This window comes from Hypanus sabinus, unplaced genomic scaffold (genome assembly GCF_030144855.1).
Source record: "Hypanus sabinus isolate sHypSab1 unplaced genomic scaffold, sHypSab1.hap1 scaffold_149, whole genome shotgun sequence".
NCBI lineage: Eukaryota > Metazoa > Chordata > Chondrichthyes > Myliobatiformes > Dasyatidae > Hypanus > Hypanus sabinus.
Window position 1 is genome coordinate 162,501 of NW_026779564.1, and position 13,886 is coordinate 176,386.

The window sequence follows — 13,886 nt, forward strand, 5'->3', positions numbered from 1 at the left end:
ACCCCACGATCCATACACAGGCCCCAGGGAACTTCTGGCTGATGAGGGAATGGGAACCGATGGATCTCTCAGACAGAGCTGAGCTCCAGCTATCTAAATGCAAGGATTAGGAACTCGGAGAAAGGGAACAAAATCTTTTACATCAGCAGTTGAGAAAATCACCTTTGTTCTACCTCCAATCACAAACAAGAGAAAATCTGCAGATGCTGGAATTCAAAGCAACACACACAAAATGCTGGAGGAATTCAGCATTAGTACTCTTTTCCGTAGATGCTGCCTGGCCTGCTGAGTTCCTCCAGCATTTTGTGTGTGTTGCTTGTTCTACCTCCTCTTGCTCTGGACTTTTCTACTGGTGAGAACCATTCTCTCTAGGTTCATTATGATCGCAAACACCTTTGCCCTGGGCAACAAGTGGTTTCACATCACAAATGTGCCAGACTCCAATGAGACAGACTACTGCCCTTCCCTTCATATTCATTGGCATTGCCATCCCTCAGTTCACCACTTTCAGTCATTTGGGGGAGGGTTCAGGGGAAATATTTATGTAGAGTCCAGAAACTGGTGATACCTGTGTGCATATGGTGGTGCTAAAGTTGCTGGAGAATTTGCAAGTGGGAAGAAGTGGAGTGATATTTGGAAATCTGACTTTTTAAAGTGTAATTTAGCAAGCAAACCACATATGGACAATATGTAAAAGCTTTGGTGAGAAAATCCTTTGTTACCCATTACAGGCCTGCTACATAGATTGTGTGAAAGTGCAGATGAACTGGATCGAACCCAGAGGAGTTCAAAGTTCCTATCGACTGTGATTTACCAACTGTGAAAATGAATACCTCTCTGTATAAAATTCACTGTGCACATCTTGTCACTGGGTAAAAAATGAACAGTACACGATTCATGTGCACACTGGTTACTACAAATTAGAGGGAATATTGGAGGGAAGGAGGGGAGACTTCCAGTGTCCCTGATGCCCTCACCTACAAGATGTGTATTCAGCTGCAGTTTGTAACCCTGCACTTTAAGGTGTTGGATCTTGAAATGGGTGAATTCCAGATCATCCAGCAGTAGGACGGGGTGAAAGATATGACATGAAGAGAGGTGAGTTCCACCCAAGGTGCAGGACACAGGAAACTGGGTGAGAATCGGGAAGGGGAATGAGATTAAATAGCCATCGTAGAGTACTCCAGTGCCATGCCTGCACAATAACAAGAGGAACACTTTAGAAACTGTTGGGGGGAGGAAAGTCAAAGGGCTGATAAGTGGCTTTGTTAGGGGAACAGAGCAAGAGGCAATTAATATCTTAGTGGTAAGGCTTACTAGAGCTAGTGGGGTTTGGGGCTGATATGGTTAAAGTAAGTTGTAGGGGGAATGGGAGCCAGAATGACAGAACAGATAGTGGAGATGGTGAATTGAATTGACTTTATTATGTACATCCTTCATATAGATGAGTAGAAATATTTACATTACATTACTGTCTAAATGTGCAATGTGTAATTGAAATTGATTTATAATGTTTAGTTTGTATATAGGACAGTCAAGAAAGCAATTAATCAGTCTGATGGCCTGGTGGAAGATGATGTCCCGGAGCCTGTTGCTGTGGTACCGTTTCCTGGATGGTGGCAGCAAGAACAGTTTGTGGTTGTGGTGAATTTGGTTCCCAATATCCTTTGGGCCCTTTTTATAAAAAAAACCATACCCCTACCATCCAGGCTCCCATCCAAACTCCTTTTAAACGGTGAAACTGAGATCATATTCACCACTTGTGCTGGCATCTCATTCCACACTCTCACAACCATTTCAGTAAAGAGCTTTTCCACATGTTACCATTAAATATTCACCTTCCCCACTTACCCATGACCTCTAGTTGTAGTCCCACCGAACCTCCGTGGAACAAGCTGCTTGCATTTATTTACCCTATCTTCTCCCTCATCATATTGTATACGTCTGACAAATTCTCAAAGCAATGTATAATTTCCGTGTTCATGTTTAGAACTTTTTTAGGTGTATAAGATGATGAGGGGTATTGATCGTCTGGATAGCCAGAGGATTTTTCCCAGGGCTGAAGTGTCTAACACGAGGGAGCAGAGTTTTCAGGTGCTTGGAAATAGATACCGACGGGATGTTGGGGTAAGTTTTCTACACAGAGCCTGGTGGGTGCATGGAATACACTGCCGACTTCACTGTTTCAGTTACTGTGGGGCCAGGCAGCTCAGTGGGAACAAGGAATAATACCAATGGAGAGAGTCAAACTCAGCCAAGGTACAAATTGGAGATGGCAGAAATGCCTGATTCTTATAGAAACGGGAACAGCATCAGGGAATTGATGGTCATTCCAGATACCAGCACTGTGTCCAGTTACAAGATGATTTCTCTCACCAACTTGGGTTGAACCTCACTTTAACAGTGTGATGTCAGATCACACCTTGACAACTCAAGTGATCTCATCTGAAATGTTGTCCTACACACATTGATGGATTTTGTAAATCTTTTTACAGGTTAAAAATGACAAGGAATTTGTCTACGGGAATCCCGAACACAACACACCAGTTTTGCTGTCTCTGTCCAGATACTTAAGAAGAGGAGCAAGCGATTCACTCGATCATCCTTCCTGCTCAGACTGCGGAGAGGGATTCACTCGATCATCTGACCGACTGGCACGCCTGTAATTTCAAACATCTGCTCAGACAGTGGGAATGGATTCAGTCGGTCAACTCAACTGAAGGTACAGCAGCAAGTTCACACAGGGACGAGACCATTCACCTGTTCTGTGTGTGAGAAGGGATTCAGTCAGTCTTCCCACCTGCAGACACATCAGTCAGTTCACCCTGGGCAGAGGCTGGTCATCTGCTGAATTTGTGGGGAAGGATTCACTCGGTCATCTGACCTAATGGCTCACCAGCGAGTTCACACTGGAGAGAGGCCGTTCACCTGCTTGGACTGTGGGAAGGGGTTCACTTGGTCATGCCATCTGAAGCTACATCAGAGAGTTCACACTGGGGAGAGGCCATTTACCTGCTCAGTCTGTGGGAAGAGATTCACTCAGTCATCCAGCCTAATGGCTCACCAGCAAGTTCACACTGGAGAGTGGCCGTTCACCTGCTTGGACTGTGGGAAGGGGTTCACTCAGTCATGCCATCTGAAGGTACATCAGCGAATTCACACTGGGGAGAGGCCGTTCACCTGCTCAGACTGTGGGAAGGGATTCACTCAGTCATCTGAACTGAAGGTACATCAGCGAGTTCACTCTGGTGAGAGGCCATTCACCTGCTCAGACTGTGGGAAAGGATTCACTCAGTCATTTAAGCTCAAAATACATCAGCGAGTTCACACTGGAGAGAAGCCGTTCACCTGCTCAGACTGTGGGAAGGGATTCACTCAGTCTGCCCACCTACGATCACACATGTCAGTTCACACTGGGAAGAGGCCGTTTACCTGTTCATACTGTGGGGAGGGATTCATTTTGTCATCACAGCTGCTGGCACATCAGCGAGTTCACACTGGGGAGAGACCGTTCACCTGCTCAGACTGTGGGAAGGGATTCACACAGTCGTACAGCCTACTGGTTCACCAGCGGCTTCACACCGGCGAGCGGCCGTTCACCTGTTCGGACTGTGGGAAGGGATTCACTTGCTTAGCTAAACTGAAGCTACATCAGAGAGTTCACACTGGAGAGAGGCCGTTCACCTGCTCAGACTGTGGGAAGGGATTCATTTGCTCATCTGAACTGAAGGTACATTGGAGAGTTCACACTGGGGAGCGGCCGTTCATCTGCTCAGACTGTGGGAAGGGATTCATTCAATCATGCACTCTGAAGGTACATCAGCGAGTTCACACTGGGGAGCGGCCGTTCATCTGCTCAGAATGTGGGAAGGGATTCATTCAATCATCCACTCTGAAAGTACATCAGCGAGTTCACACCAGAGAGAGGCCATTCACCTGCTCAGAGTGTGGGAAGGGATTCACTCGGTCATCTCAACTACAGAGACACCAGCGAGTTCACACCGGGGAGAGGCCATTCACCTGCTCAGAATGTGGGAAGGGATTCAGTCGATCATGTCAACTACAGACACACCGGCAAGTTCACACTGGTTCATCTGCTCGGAATGTTCAAAGGGATTCACTCAGGCATCTCACCTACTGAGACACCAGCGAGTTCACACTGGAGAGAGGCCATTCACCTGCTCAGAGTGTGGGAAGGGATTCATTCAATCATCCACTCTGAAAGTACATCAGCGAGTTCACACCAGAGAGAGGCCATTCACCTGCTCAGAGTGTGGGAAGGGATTCACTCAGTTAGGTAACCTACAAGCACACCAGCGAGTTCACACTGGGGAGAGGCCGTTCACCTGTTCAGACTGTGGGAAGGGATTCACTCAGTCATCCAGCCTACAAGCACACCGGTCAGTTCATACTGGGGAGAAGCTGTTCACCTGCTGAAGCCTGAATTATACCTCTGCATAGACGCTATGCCGTTGTGAGCATTTCTACTTGTGATTTTGTGTGTCTGCATCACTGCCAAAATGCTAGTTGGTGTTGGGGTTCTGTGCTACTGTGTTGAATTGACTTGTGTTGAGTTGCGAACAATGGCGACTGCTGACTACGTCTTGTTGGAGTTGGAGCTAATCAATGTTGCAGAAGTGTTACTTTTTTTGAAATTACTGCAACGCAGAAAAATGAGAAGTTTTTCCATTACCTTTTGCAGTCCATGATGTCCAAAGCAATGTTGGAAATTTCTTTGCACGATTTTGATGCCATTTTCAAGTCTTTATTGTCTGCCAATGAAGAGTCGTGCACATGTACATATTTTCTGACTACCTCACCTAACCTCTCCTTGATGTGGTCCACTGTCCAACTTCGAAGCAAGAGGAAATGCGCAGGAGGAAACTGGCAGCTGCCAAGTGGACCAATCACAGTTCTTGCCATCTGTGTTACCGCGACGTGTAGCTGCATTTTTGGGAAGGTGCGCGTTAGGCTACATTAGGCGAAGGACTCTCATGGAGGCGCTACATGGAGTAGGTTGCATTCTGGCTTTGCACTGTTCATTTTAAATTTACTTACCACCCCTTTGACATCTTTATCAAAGTGTTTATAACACTTTTATCTGTTTGAATTTGAATTTGATTTGACTGAAATGGCTAACAGAGGAAGAAAGGCATTAGCCGAAGGCAAGGAAACCGGTGATGGAAATGGGAAGAAAGAAGATGTCTTTGAACAGCCTAAAAAGTTTCAACTTACTTTACAGGCTATCTCGAATCTTTTGGATGAAAAACTTGGTGAAAGATTTACTACCTTGGAAGTATGGTTAAAGGAGAGCGAAGGTAGGTTGGCAACACTTGAAAAGAAGAATGAAAAACAGCAGCGGCAATTTTCAGAGCTTATTAAACCGGGATCATAAATTGAATTCTTTGGAAAAGAAGTGAACTTTGACCACTCATACATTGGAGCAGAATAAAGTCAGGTTTACTGATTTGGAGAGTCAAAGCCACAGACTGAATTTGCGAATAATAGACTCAGTGAGGACGTTGAGAGCCGGGATCTTACTCAGTTTTTTTCTCAATTCTTCATCTCATTTTTCAATCTTTTTTATTGGTTTCCAAATAAAGAATATACAAATCGGAAGAGGAGTTTAACAAGTAGATAATATAAAAAAATATATAAACAGCAGTAGTAAAAACAGAAAGTATATCATGTCAAAATCAAATGGATAAAATGCTTCCTTGGAATAATCCCAAAAATTGCTGTGTGGATTAGGTTGAACATCTGCATCTATAACTTTAGATAATATTCCAAACACATCCCTCCAAAAATTATTTAAACTTAACTCATGAACAAAACATATGAGTTAGAGTAGCCACTTCTGCATTACACCTGTCACAAATAGGGTTTATATTAGGAAAAATATGCGCCAATTTATCTTTGAACATATGGGCCCTGTGTACTATCTTAAAAATTCTTAATGGAGGTCTTTGGCTCGGAGGTATTTCCTTCCCTTCCTGCACTCGACCGTGCACATCGGGTGCTGAAACCAAAACTGTCGAACGGGTTAAAACCACGTCATGTAATTCTTCGATGTCACAATGTGAATAATAAGGAGCTCTTCATTTGGATTGCTCGTCAGAAAGGAGTTACTGAGCATGAGAATCTTAAGTTTCATTTTGTTGAAGATTTTTGTCCTGAGGTATGCAAGAAATATTGCATTTTAAAATGGTGATGTCAGAATTATATCAGAGGAATCTTTGTTCAGCTTTGTTATATCCCTTTCACCTAAGGGTTGCTCTGCCTGATAAATCATTCAAATGCTTTAAATCCGTGAATGAAGCAAAACAATTTCTCGAAGATCTGAGCTTGAACGTAGATGTCTAATGTTTTGAAGATCAACATTTGAGCTTGGATGTCTCTGAAATTTACCATTCCTTTTTGTATGTGTGTATCTGGTTTATTAGTTAACAACCAGCTTCTAGATTTGGACACTTAAGAAATTTGCCCTTGGGTTGATTACATTCGTACTGTGTTTTGACATTCGGATATTTATTATGTTTCCATGTTAAAGTTACTTTATTTTTCCTTCATTGTTTTACTTTTTTATTTTTAATTGTTTGCTTTTGAAAATCATTAAGACTCTGATTTGCTGATTATTTCCTTTTTCTTGAAATATTATTAAGATTGTATTTTGTGTCATTTTTTAAGACCTTTTCTGGTCTGCAATTGGCTGTTTTTCTCTAACATCTGCTTGACATTCCTCTCGTAATGTTTTGACAATGGGTGGTTTGTTTTTTATTTTTTATTTATTTCCTAAAAATGACAAAAATTTCACTGAATGTGCATCAGACAGACCTATATCTTTTTGAATGTTGAATCTAAAATCCTTTCTCAAATATTAGCAATTAGATTGGTGAAGATATTGCCACAAATTGTCGCCGAGCATCAGACAGGATTTATTAAAAATCATTATACACATTTTAATGTTTGGAGGTTAATGAACATTGTATACACTACTTTATCTAAGACTCCAGAATGTGTTATCTCCCTCGATGCCGAGAAGGCGTTTGATAAATTTGAATGGGAATATTTTAAAATTCTTGAGAGATTTAATTTTAGTCCAAAATTTGTATCTTGGATCCAATTGATATAACATATACCTTTGGCTTCTGTTTCACTAATGATCAGAGACCCCCTTTCTTTAGGCTTTTCCAAGGTACTAGACAAGGCTGTCCTTTGAAATCCTTACTATCTGATATTAGCCTGGAGACCTTGGCAATTGCTATTCGTGATTCATCCAATGTATTTGGTGTTACTCATGGGAATGGGACGCGTAAAGTATCACTATATGCAGATAACCTTTCGCTATATATTTCTAATCCAGAGACATCCATTCCTGCAGTAATAACACAACTTGCTCAGTTTAGTAGTAGTTCTGCTTATAAACTGAATCTTAATAAAAGTATGCTGTCTCCATTAAAAATGCAAATCTCAATTTATAGACAAGTCACCATTTAGATTGCTTGCTGATTATTTTATTTATTTGGGTGTTAAAATTACTAAGAAGCACAATGATCTATTTAAAGTTAATGTTTACTCTTAATTGATCATGCTAAACAATTGTTTACTAAATGGTCCACATTATCCTTATCCTTGATTGGTTCCATTCATGCTATTAAGATGATTATTTTACCTAAATATCAGTACCTATTTCAGGTGGTATCAATTTTTATCTCTAACTTTTTTATATATTATTGATTCTAAAATTTCTGCATATATATGGCAGAATAGAGATCCCAGGTTATATTAGAAATATTTAAAGAAATCAAAAAGGTATGTGGCTTGGTTTTGCCGTTTCCTAGATTTTATTATTGGGCAATTAATATTCGATATTTAATGTTTTGGACACAAGAGTTGGATGAACATTGAGCGGGAGTCTCGACAGGAGTTTTCATTGGCTTCTATTTTAGGGGCTGTGCTTCCCTTTGCACTTACCAAATTTAATAAGCAAATGGTAATTCCAATAATTAAGCATACAATAGGAATATGGTTTCAATGTTGGTAATTTTTTGGACCAAATAAATATATACTGTCAAGTTCTATGACATCCATTTTTTTCTTTCAACCATTTAGAATTGATCAAGCTTTTCTTTGTTTTCATGATTTATTTATGGATGATCTTTTGTGGCTTTTGAACAGTTTTCTAATAAATATAATTTGCCTGGATCACACTTTTTCAGATATTTGCAGATTAGAAACCTTTGAACCTTCCGTTGCGATATCACATCAAATTGAAGTTATGGAAAAAAATAAGTTTAAATCCATATCAGAAGAGTTTAATATCATTTATTTGATTTAATTGTGAAAATACGCTTAGGTACTTCTGATAAATTTAAGAATGAGTGGGAAAGAGAACTTGGGATACCTTTACCTATACAAAAATGGGAGAAAATTCTTGAACTAGAAAATACCTCTTCAGTGTGTGTCAGACATGCCTTCATGCAATTTAAGGTGGTTCATCGGGCTCATATGTCCAAGGATAAGTTTGCTCATTTTTACTGACATATAAATCCTGTCTGTGATAGATGTAATTCCGGGGTAGCTTCCTTGACACATATGTTCTGGTCTTGTCCTCTTCTTAAAAAAAATTGGAAGGATATTTTGAGATATTATCTCAGTAGTTCTGCGTATTGATTTACAGCCACATCCTATTACCACAATTTTTGGAGGACCGGTCCGGTGGTAGACTCCAGTCATTTATCCTCGTCTGCTTGTCATCTAATTGTGTTTGTTACATTAATGGCCATCAGATCTACTTTACTTAAATGGAAAGATTCCAATCTCCCTACTACATTTGAATGGTTTTCCCAAACCAGAGTATGTCTAAACTTGGAAAAAATTAGGAGCGGTACTGTGGATCCTTCGGTTGAATCTGAAGAGACTTTGAGGCCATTTATTCAATAATTTCATATGATGCAAGTTGACCCTTTCTGAATCTTGTGTAATAAGTTTTTGTACTTGTATAGACGAGCGGAGTTAACGCCAAATAATTTCAGCCGTTGTAATATGACAGCCCAAATTTGTCTTTTTTTTAGTTTAGTGTTCTTTCTAGTTAACGTTTTTTTTCCTTATATAATATCTCTTTCATGGTTAGTTGCTATGAGATTGGGAGGCTAAACTATATTTGTCATTTGGAATCTGTGCTTTTACATGATAACCATTATTAATGTAATTCCGATCTCTTTGTATTATTAGATTATTGCTATGCTTATTAAATTTGAAACTTAATAAAACGATTGAAAAAGAAAAGGAAACTGGCTGCTACCAAGTGGACCAATCACAGTTTTTGTCTGCGTAGTTGCATTTTTAGGAATGTGCGCATTAGGCTACGGGATACGATAAAGCCGAGGGTGCAGCGTCGGGTACGCGGCTACCTCGACGGAGAAGAATAATTCAGGCTTCAATGTGTGGGAAGGGATTCACTCGGTCATCTCAACTACAGAGACACCAGTTCACATAGGGTAGAGACTGATCACCTGTGCAGACTTTAGAAGGAGAGTTCCACAGCCAAATCAACCAAAAGTGCATCATTGAGTTCACACTGTGGAGAGGTTGTTCATCTGCTGTGAATAAGGGAAGCTATTCACTCATTCATCTAACCTTACTCAACTTTCGCTTCAGCTGGCAATTTATTATAAGGGGTGATAGCCCTCCCCCCCCCCCCCCAGCCCGGCCAAACTTAAGAAATCTCATTTGGGTGAATGCTGTGTGATGTGTCCCATGTTACAGATCAGTATCCTGAAGTTACAAACGATACACAATATGCAATTAAACGATTCAGCTCTATAATAGTTACTTTGACTATAGGGTTAGTAAAGAAAATGAAAAATAAAGAAAGTGCCCACTCTCTCCGTTCACGTCTTCTCATCTCTCCCCAGCAAAAAACCGTGAAAATCTCTCTTCCAGACTCACAAGAAAGAATATTTCTGTCATTGCATAGCCCCACACTCGAGAACCCTATTTCCTCTAGTCGTACCCTTAACATTGCTTCTACAGGGAAACCATTACCTCAGCAGCGAAACATTGCAGAGAGGCCGTTACTTTAGTAGTGAAACCTTCCAGCACGTTACACTTCCCACATACTGCCGGTTCACAATGGGGAGAAAGTTTCAATGAGCTGCATGCTGGATATTTGTCCATCACCATTGCTGAATGCAATTTTGAGAGTGACTTGGTGCTGAACTCTGCAAGTATTGCTGCTGCTCACCACACCCAGTTCTGCACCCGGGTCGCTGGGCATGGGAGGAGTTTATTCTGCTGCATAGTCACCTTTAATGGGACAAGACCTGTGACAAATAAATCAACTCTATATTAAACACTGTCTCCGGTACTTAGTGAATTTATAACACACCTAGTGTACAGCAGAGAGTCAACTCAGGCCAGCTTGAACTTGTCAGTTCCACAGCAGGTCTTTCAAATCCTCCCCTGTTGTTCACCTCTCACTGTCCCTGTGAATGAGGTCCAAACAGTCACCAGTCTGTGGGTGAAGAGGTTTCCCTTGAATTCCCTGCAGACCGAAGAAGTCGAGCTGACTACAGTTCTGTTTGAGATGTTCTTCGCCCCTCAAATTTCTAGTATTCTAAAGCTAAGGTGACAAAACCGTGGCTTATACGAGAAAGCAAAGAAAACATAAAAACCAAAGAGAGGCCATAGACAAAAAATCACTAGTATGTTGGAGGATTGGGAAGATTTTAAAAGCCAACAGAATGCAACTAAATTAATTATGAAGGAAAAGATGGAACACTTAAGTGAGCTAGCCGGTAATATTAAAGAGGATACCAAATGTTTCTTCAGGTAATTCTAGTGTAAAAGAAAGGCGGAAATGGATATCGAACCGCTGAAAAATGATGATGGAGAGGTATTAATGGACTCGGGGTGCACGGTGATGGCAGATGAACTGGATAAGTATTGTACATCACTCTAATCTCTCGAAGACACCGACAGGAATACAGAAGTTCCAGATGTTAGTGGTCAGAATGTGTGAAGTTACGCTACTCGGGAGAAGGTTCTTGGAAACAGAGATGGTCTGAAGGTAAACAGGTCACCTATACAGTATAGTATACACCCCAGAGATCGGAAAGAGGTGGCTGAAGAGATGTGGAGGCATTAGCAATGATTTTTCGAGGGTCGTTAAGGAAATAAAATCCTAAGAATTTATTTTTTGCCTTCACTACTCCCCCTCTTGTAGTTTCACCTATCACCGACCACTTCTTCTACCCTTTTCACCCCCACACTTTTTCCTCTGACGTCTCATCTTTTTTGTTCCCAGTCCTGATGAAGGGTCTCGGCCCGAAACGTCGACTGTTTGCTATTTCCCGTATGTGCTGCCTGGCCTCCTAGGTTCCTCCAGCATTTTGTGTATGTGTTGCTTGGATTCCCAGCATCCACAGAACGTTGCAGTTGATACTGATAACAGACAGATAGTTTAGAGCAAAGCTGCAGTCTGTAAAAGGTCTTCGATAGGTTTGGAGAACGGACAACGAATTCGTGGATGAAATGTACGGAAATGTACAGTGTATGCAAATGTACGGGCATGTACAATTGTGGAAGGAATAAATAAATAAATGGGAGAAAATTCAAAAATCAGAAGTGCATAAGTACTTGGGAATCCTTGAGCAGGAGTCCTTAAAGGTTTGCTTGCAGATTGAATCGATGAAGGATGACAACTGTAATGTTAGCATATAAGAACAAGGATGTGACACTGCGGCTTTAAAACGCATTGGACAGATTGCACTTCGTGTATTGTGAACAGTTTACAACCTGCGAAAACAGATGTGCTCGTATTGGAGCGGGTCCAGAGAACGTTCACGGGAATGATTCCAGTAACGAATGAGGAGCGATAGATAGCTTTGACCCTGTACTCGCTGGTCTAGAAGACAGAGAGGGGATCTCATTAAAACCTATTAAATATTGAAAGGCCTCGACAGCGTGGCAATGAAGAAGATGCACCCTGTACTGTGTGAGTCTGGGACCACAGGTCACAACCTCAATGCATCGGGCATCCACTGACAGCAGAGATGAGGAGGATTTTCTTTAATCCAGGAGTGGTAAATCTTTAGAATTTATTGCCACGGACGGAGTAGAGGCCAAGTCATTGAGTGTATTTTAAATGGATTTTGAAAGATTATGGGGAGAAGGCAGGAGAATGGGGTTGAGAGATAATCAATTGGACACGAAGGAATGGCGGAGCAGACTCGATTGGCTGAGCAGGCCCTGTCTGATATCTCATGGCTCATGGTCTGAAGAAGAGGCCAGTGAGGTTGCATTAGGGATCGGATATTGTTAGGGTATCCACGCCTGGATTATTGTATTCAATATTAGGAAAGAGGACGCTAAGCTAGAATGAGTGCAGAAAAGATTTACGAGAATGCTGCTGATACTTGAGGCACTGAGTTCTGGAGAGAGGCCGGACAGGTTGGGATTTCACACCTTGAAGTGCAGGAGATTGAGGTGACCTTATGCAGGTGTTCCAAACTATGAGTGTAGAAATGGGGAATCTCTGTTTTGCTTTATCCCCTCTATCGAAGCTACCGGACCTCCTGACTTCCTCCAACATTTTGTGTCTGTGACTCTGCATCTCCAACATCTGCAGAATCTCATTGGGACAAAGTGCAGAAAGCAGAGACGACATCTGGTCTCTCTAATGTCGAGGAGGGCACACCCGCAAAACTGGAAACAGTAGCTGACCCAAACAAGCACGATGTTGAAAAGTTGCCTCAAATGGAAGGACTGTTTGGGACCCTGACCAGTGGTGAGGAGAGTGGTTAGGGGCATCTCTGGCACTTCATCTACTTGCAGTTGGCGTCCAGCCCCTACAACCCTTCTTATCGTGGTGATTTACCACAATAACAGGACCCCCTGATTTGTGGTGTACGAACCCCGTAACTGGGTCGCTTACCAGCAAAGATAGAGAGCTCCGTTGAAGTCTGATGGTACTATTTTTAACAGTATTTATTAGAAAAAAAAACACAAAAATAACATCAATACAAACATACAGATAATATACGTCGTCAATACTGAATCTAAAAGTGCGGGTATAATAATAATCAATAAGAAATAAGCTCTATCGTTGTCTCGGGGATAATGTATTGTCCGATAGAAATATAAAAGTCACTCAGTTCATTCAGGCTGCAGCCTTTGGTTGGAGTCAAGAGAGAGATTTTTAGAAACTTGCCAGCTTTTCCTTTTCATAAATTCGATCCGAGAGTTCCCTTGGTGTAGCCAGTCGTTTAGCTAAGCCGTTCTTCCGTGGTAAGGTCCCAATCCCAGGCAAGGGAAAGGACGCACACGAACCCCCCACCGGCTGTCGCTATTAAACGCTGTCACGGGATTTCTAGCGTTTCTCCTGGTGCGTCTGAAGGGGTTGTTCCCCAGACCCTCTTTTATCCTTACTCACGGGGTCTCAGATGTCGATCGGGTTGGGATGATGCAATCCCTCAACCAGACCACTCTGGTCATTCCCTGAGGGCTTCAATGAATAGTACAGTACTCAATACACAATTCCGTCTCCAAGAGACAATGGCCATCATCCGTGGCTTTGTCTTGCTGAGGCCAGGACACATTCCAAACCGTGTGTATTCTGGACATCTCTCTCTCATTTCCTGGGTCCCAGACCCGAATTAATAGCGATCTTGCGATTCTCAAAAATGAGGGGGCTACTTTGTACCCTTCGGCCCCTCAGAGTTGTGGCACATTCGTAACAGTGGACTCCATTGTCACCAGGTGGCGCTCTGTCGTAATAACGCTGAGAGACAGAAATGTGAAGCTTCAGCCTGCTGAAATGCTTCTTCAAGATTCAGGGTTGTTTAATTCTATTTCCAGCAGACACATGTAAATGAGGTCGAAAT

General features: G+C 41.9%; 1 protein-coding gene across 1 annotated transcript in view; it reads left to right on the forward strand.

Moving 5' to 3' along the window:
• Positions 1-12,807, forward strand: part of LOC132387028 (gastrula zinc finger protein XlCGF57.1-like) — a 26,804-nt gene extending 13,997 nt beyond the window's left edge. Inside the window, exons 4-6 of the mRNA XM_059959396.1 lie at positions 2,496-4,105; positions 5,243-5,318; positions 12,632-12,807. Of these exons, the coding sequence (XP_059815379.1) occupies positions 2,888-4,105; positions 5,243-5,318; positions 12,632-12,807 (1,470 nt within the window). The 5' untranslated portion in view covers positions 2,496-2,887. The remainder of the gene's footprint in view (positions 1-2,495; positions 4,106-5,242; positions 5,319-12,631) is intronic.
• The last annotated feature ends 1,079 nt before the right edge of the window (positions 12,808-13,886 follow it).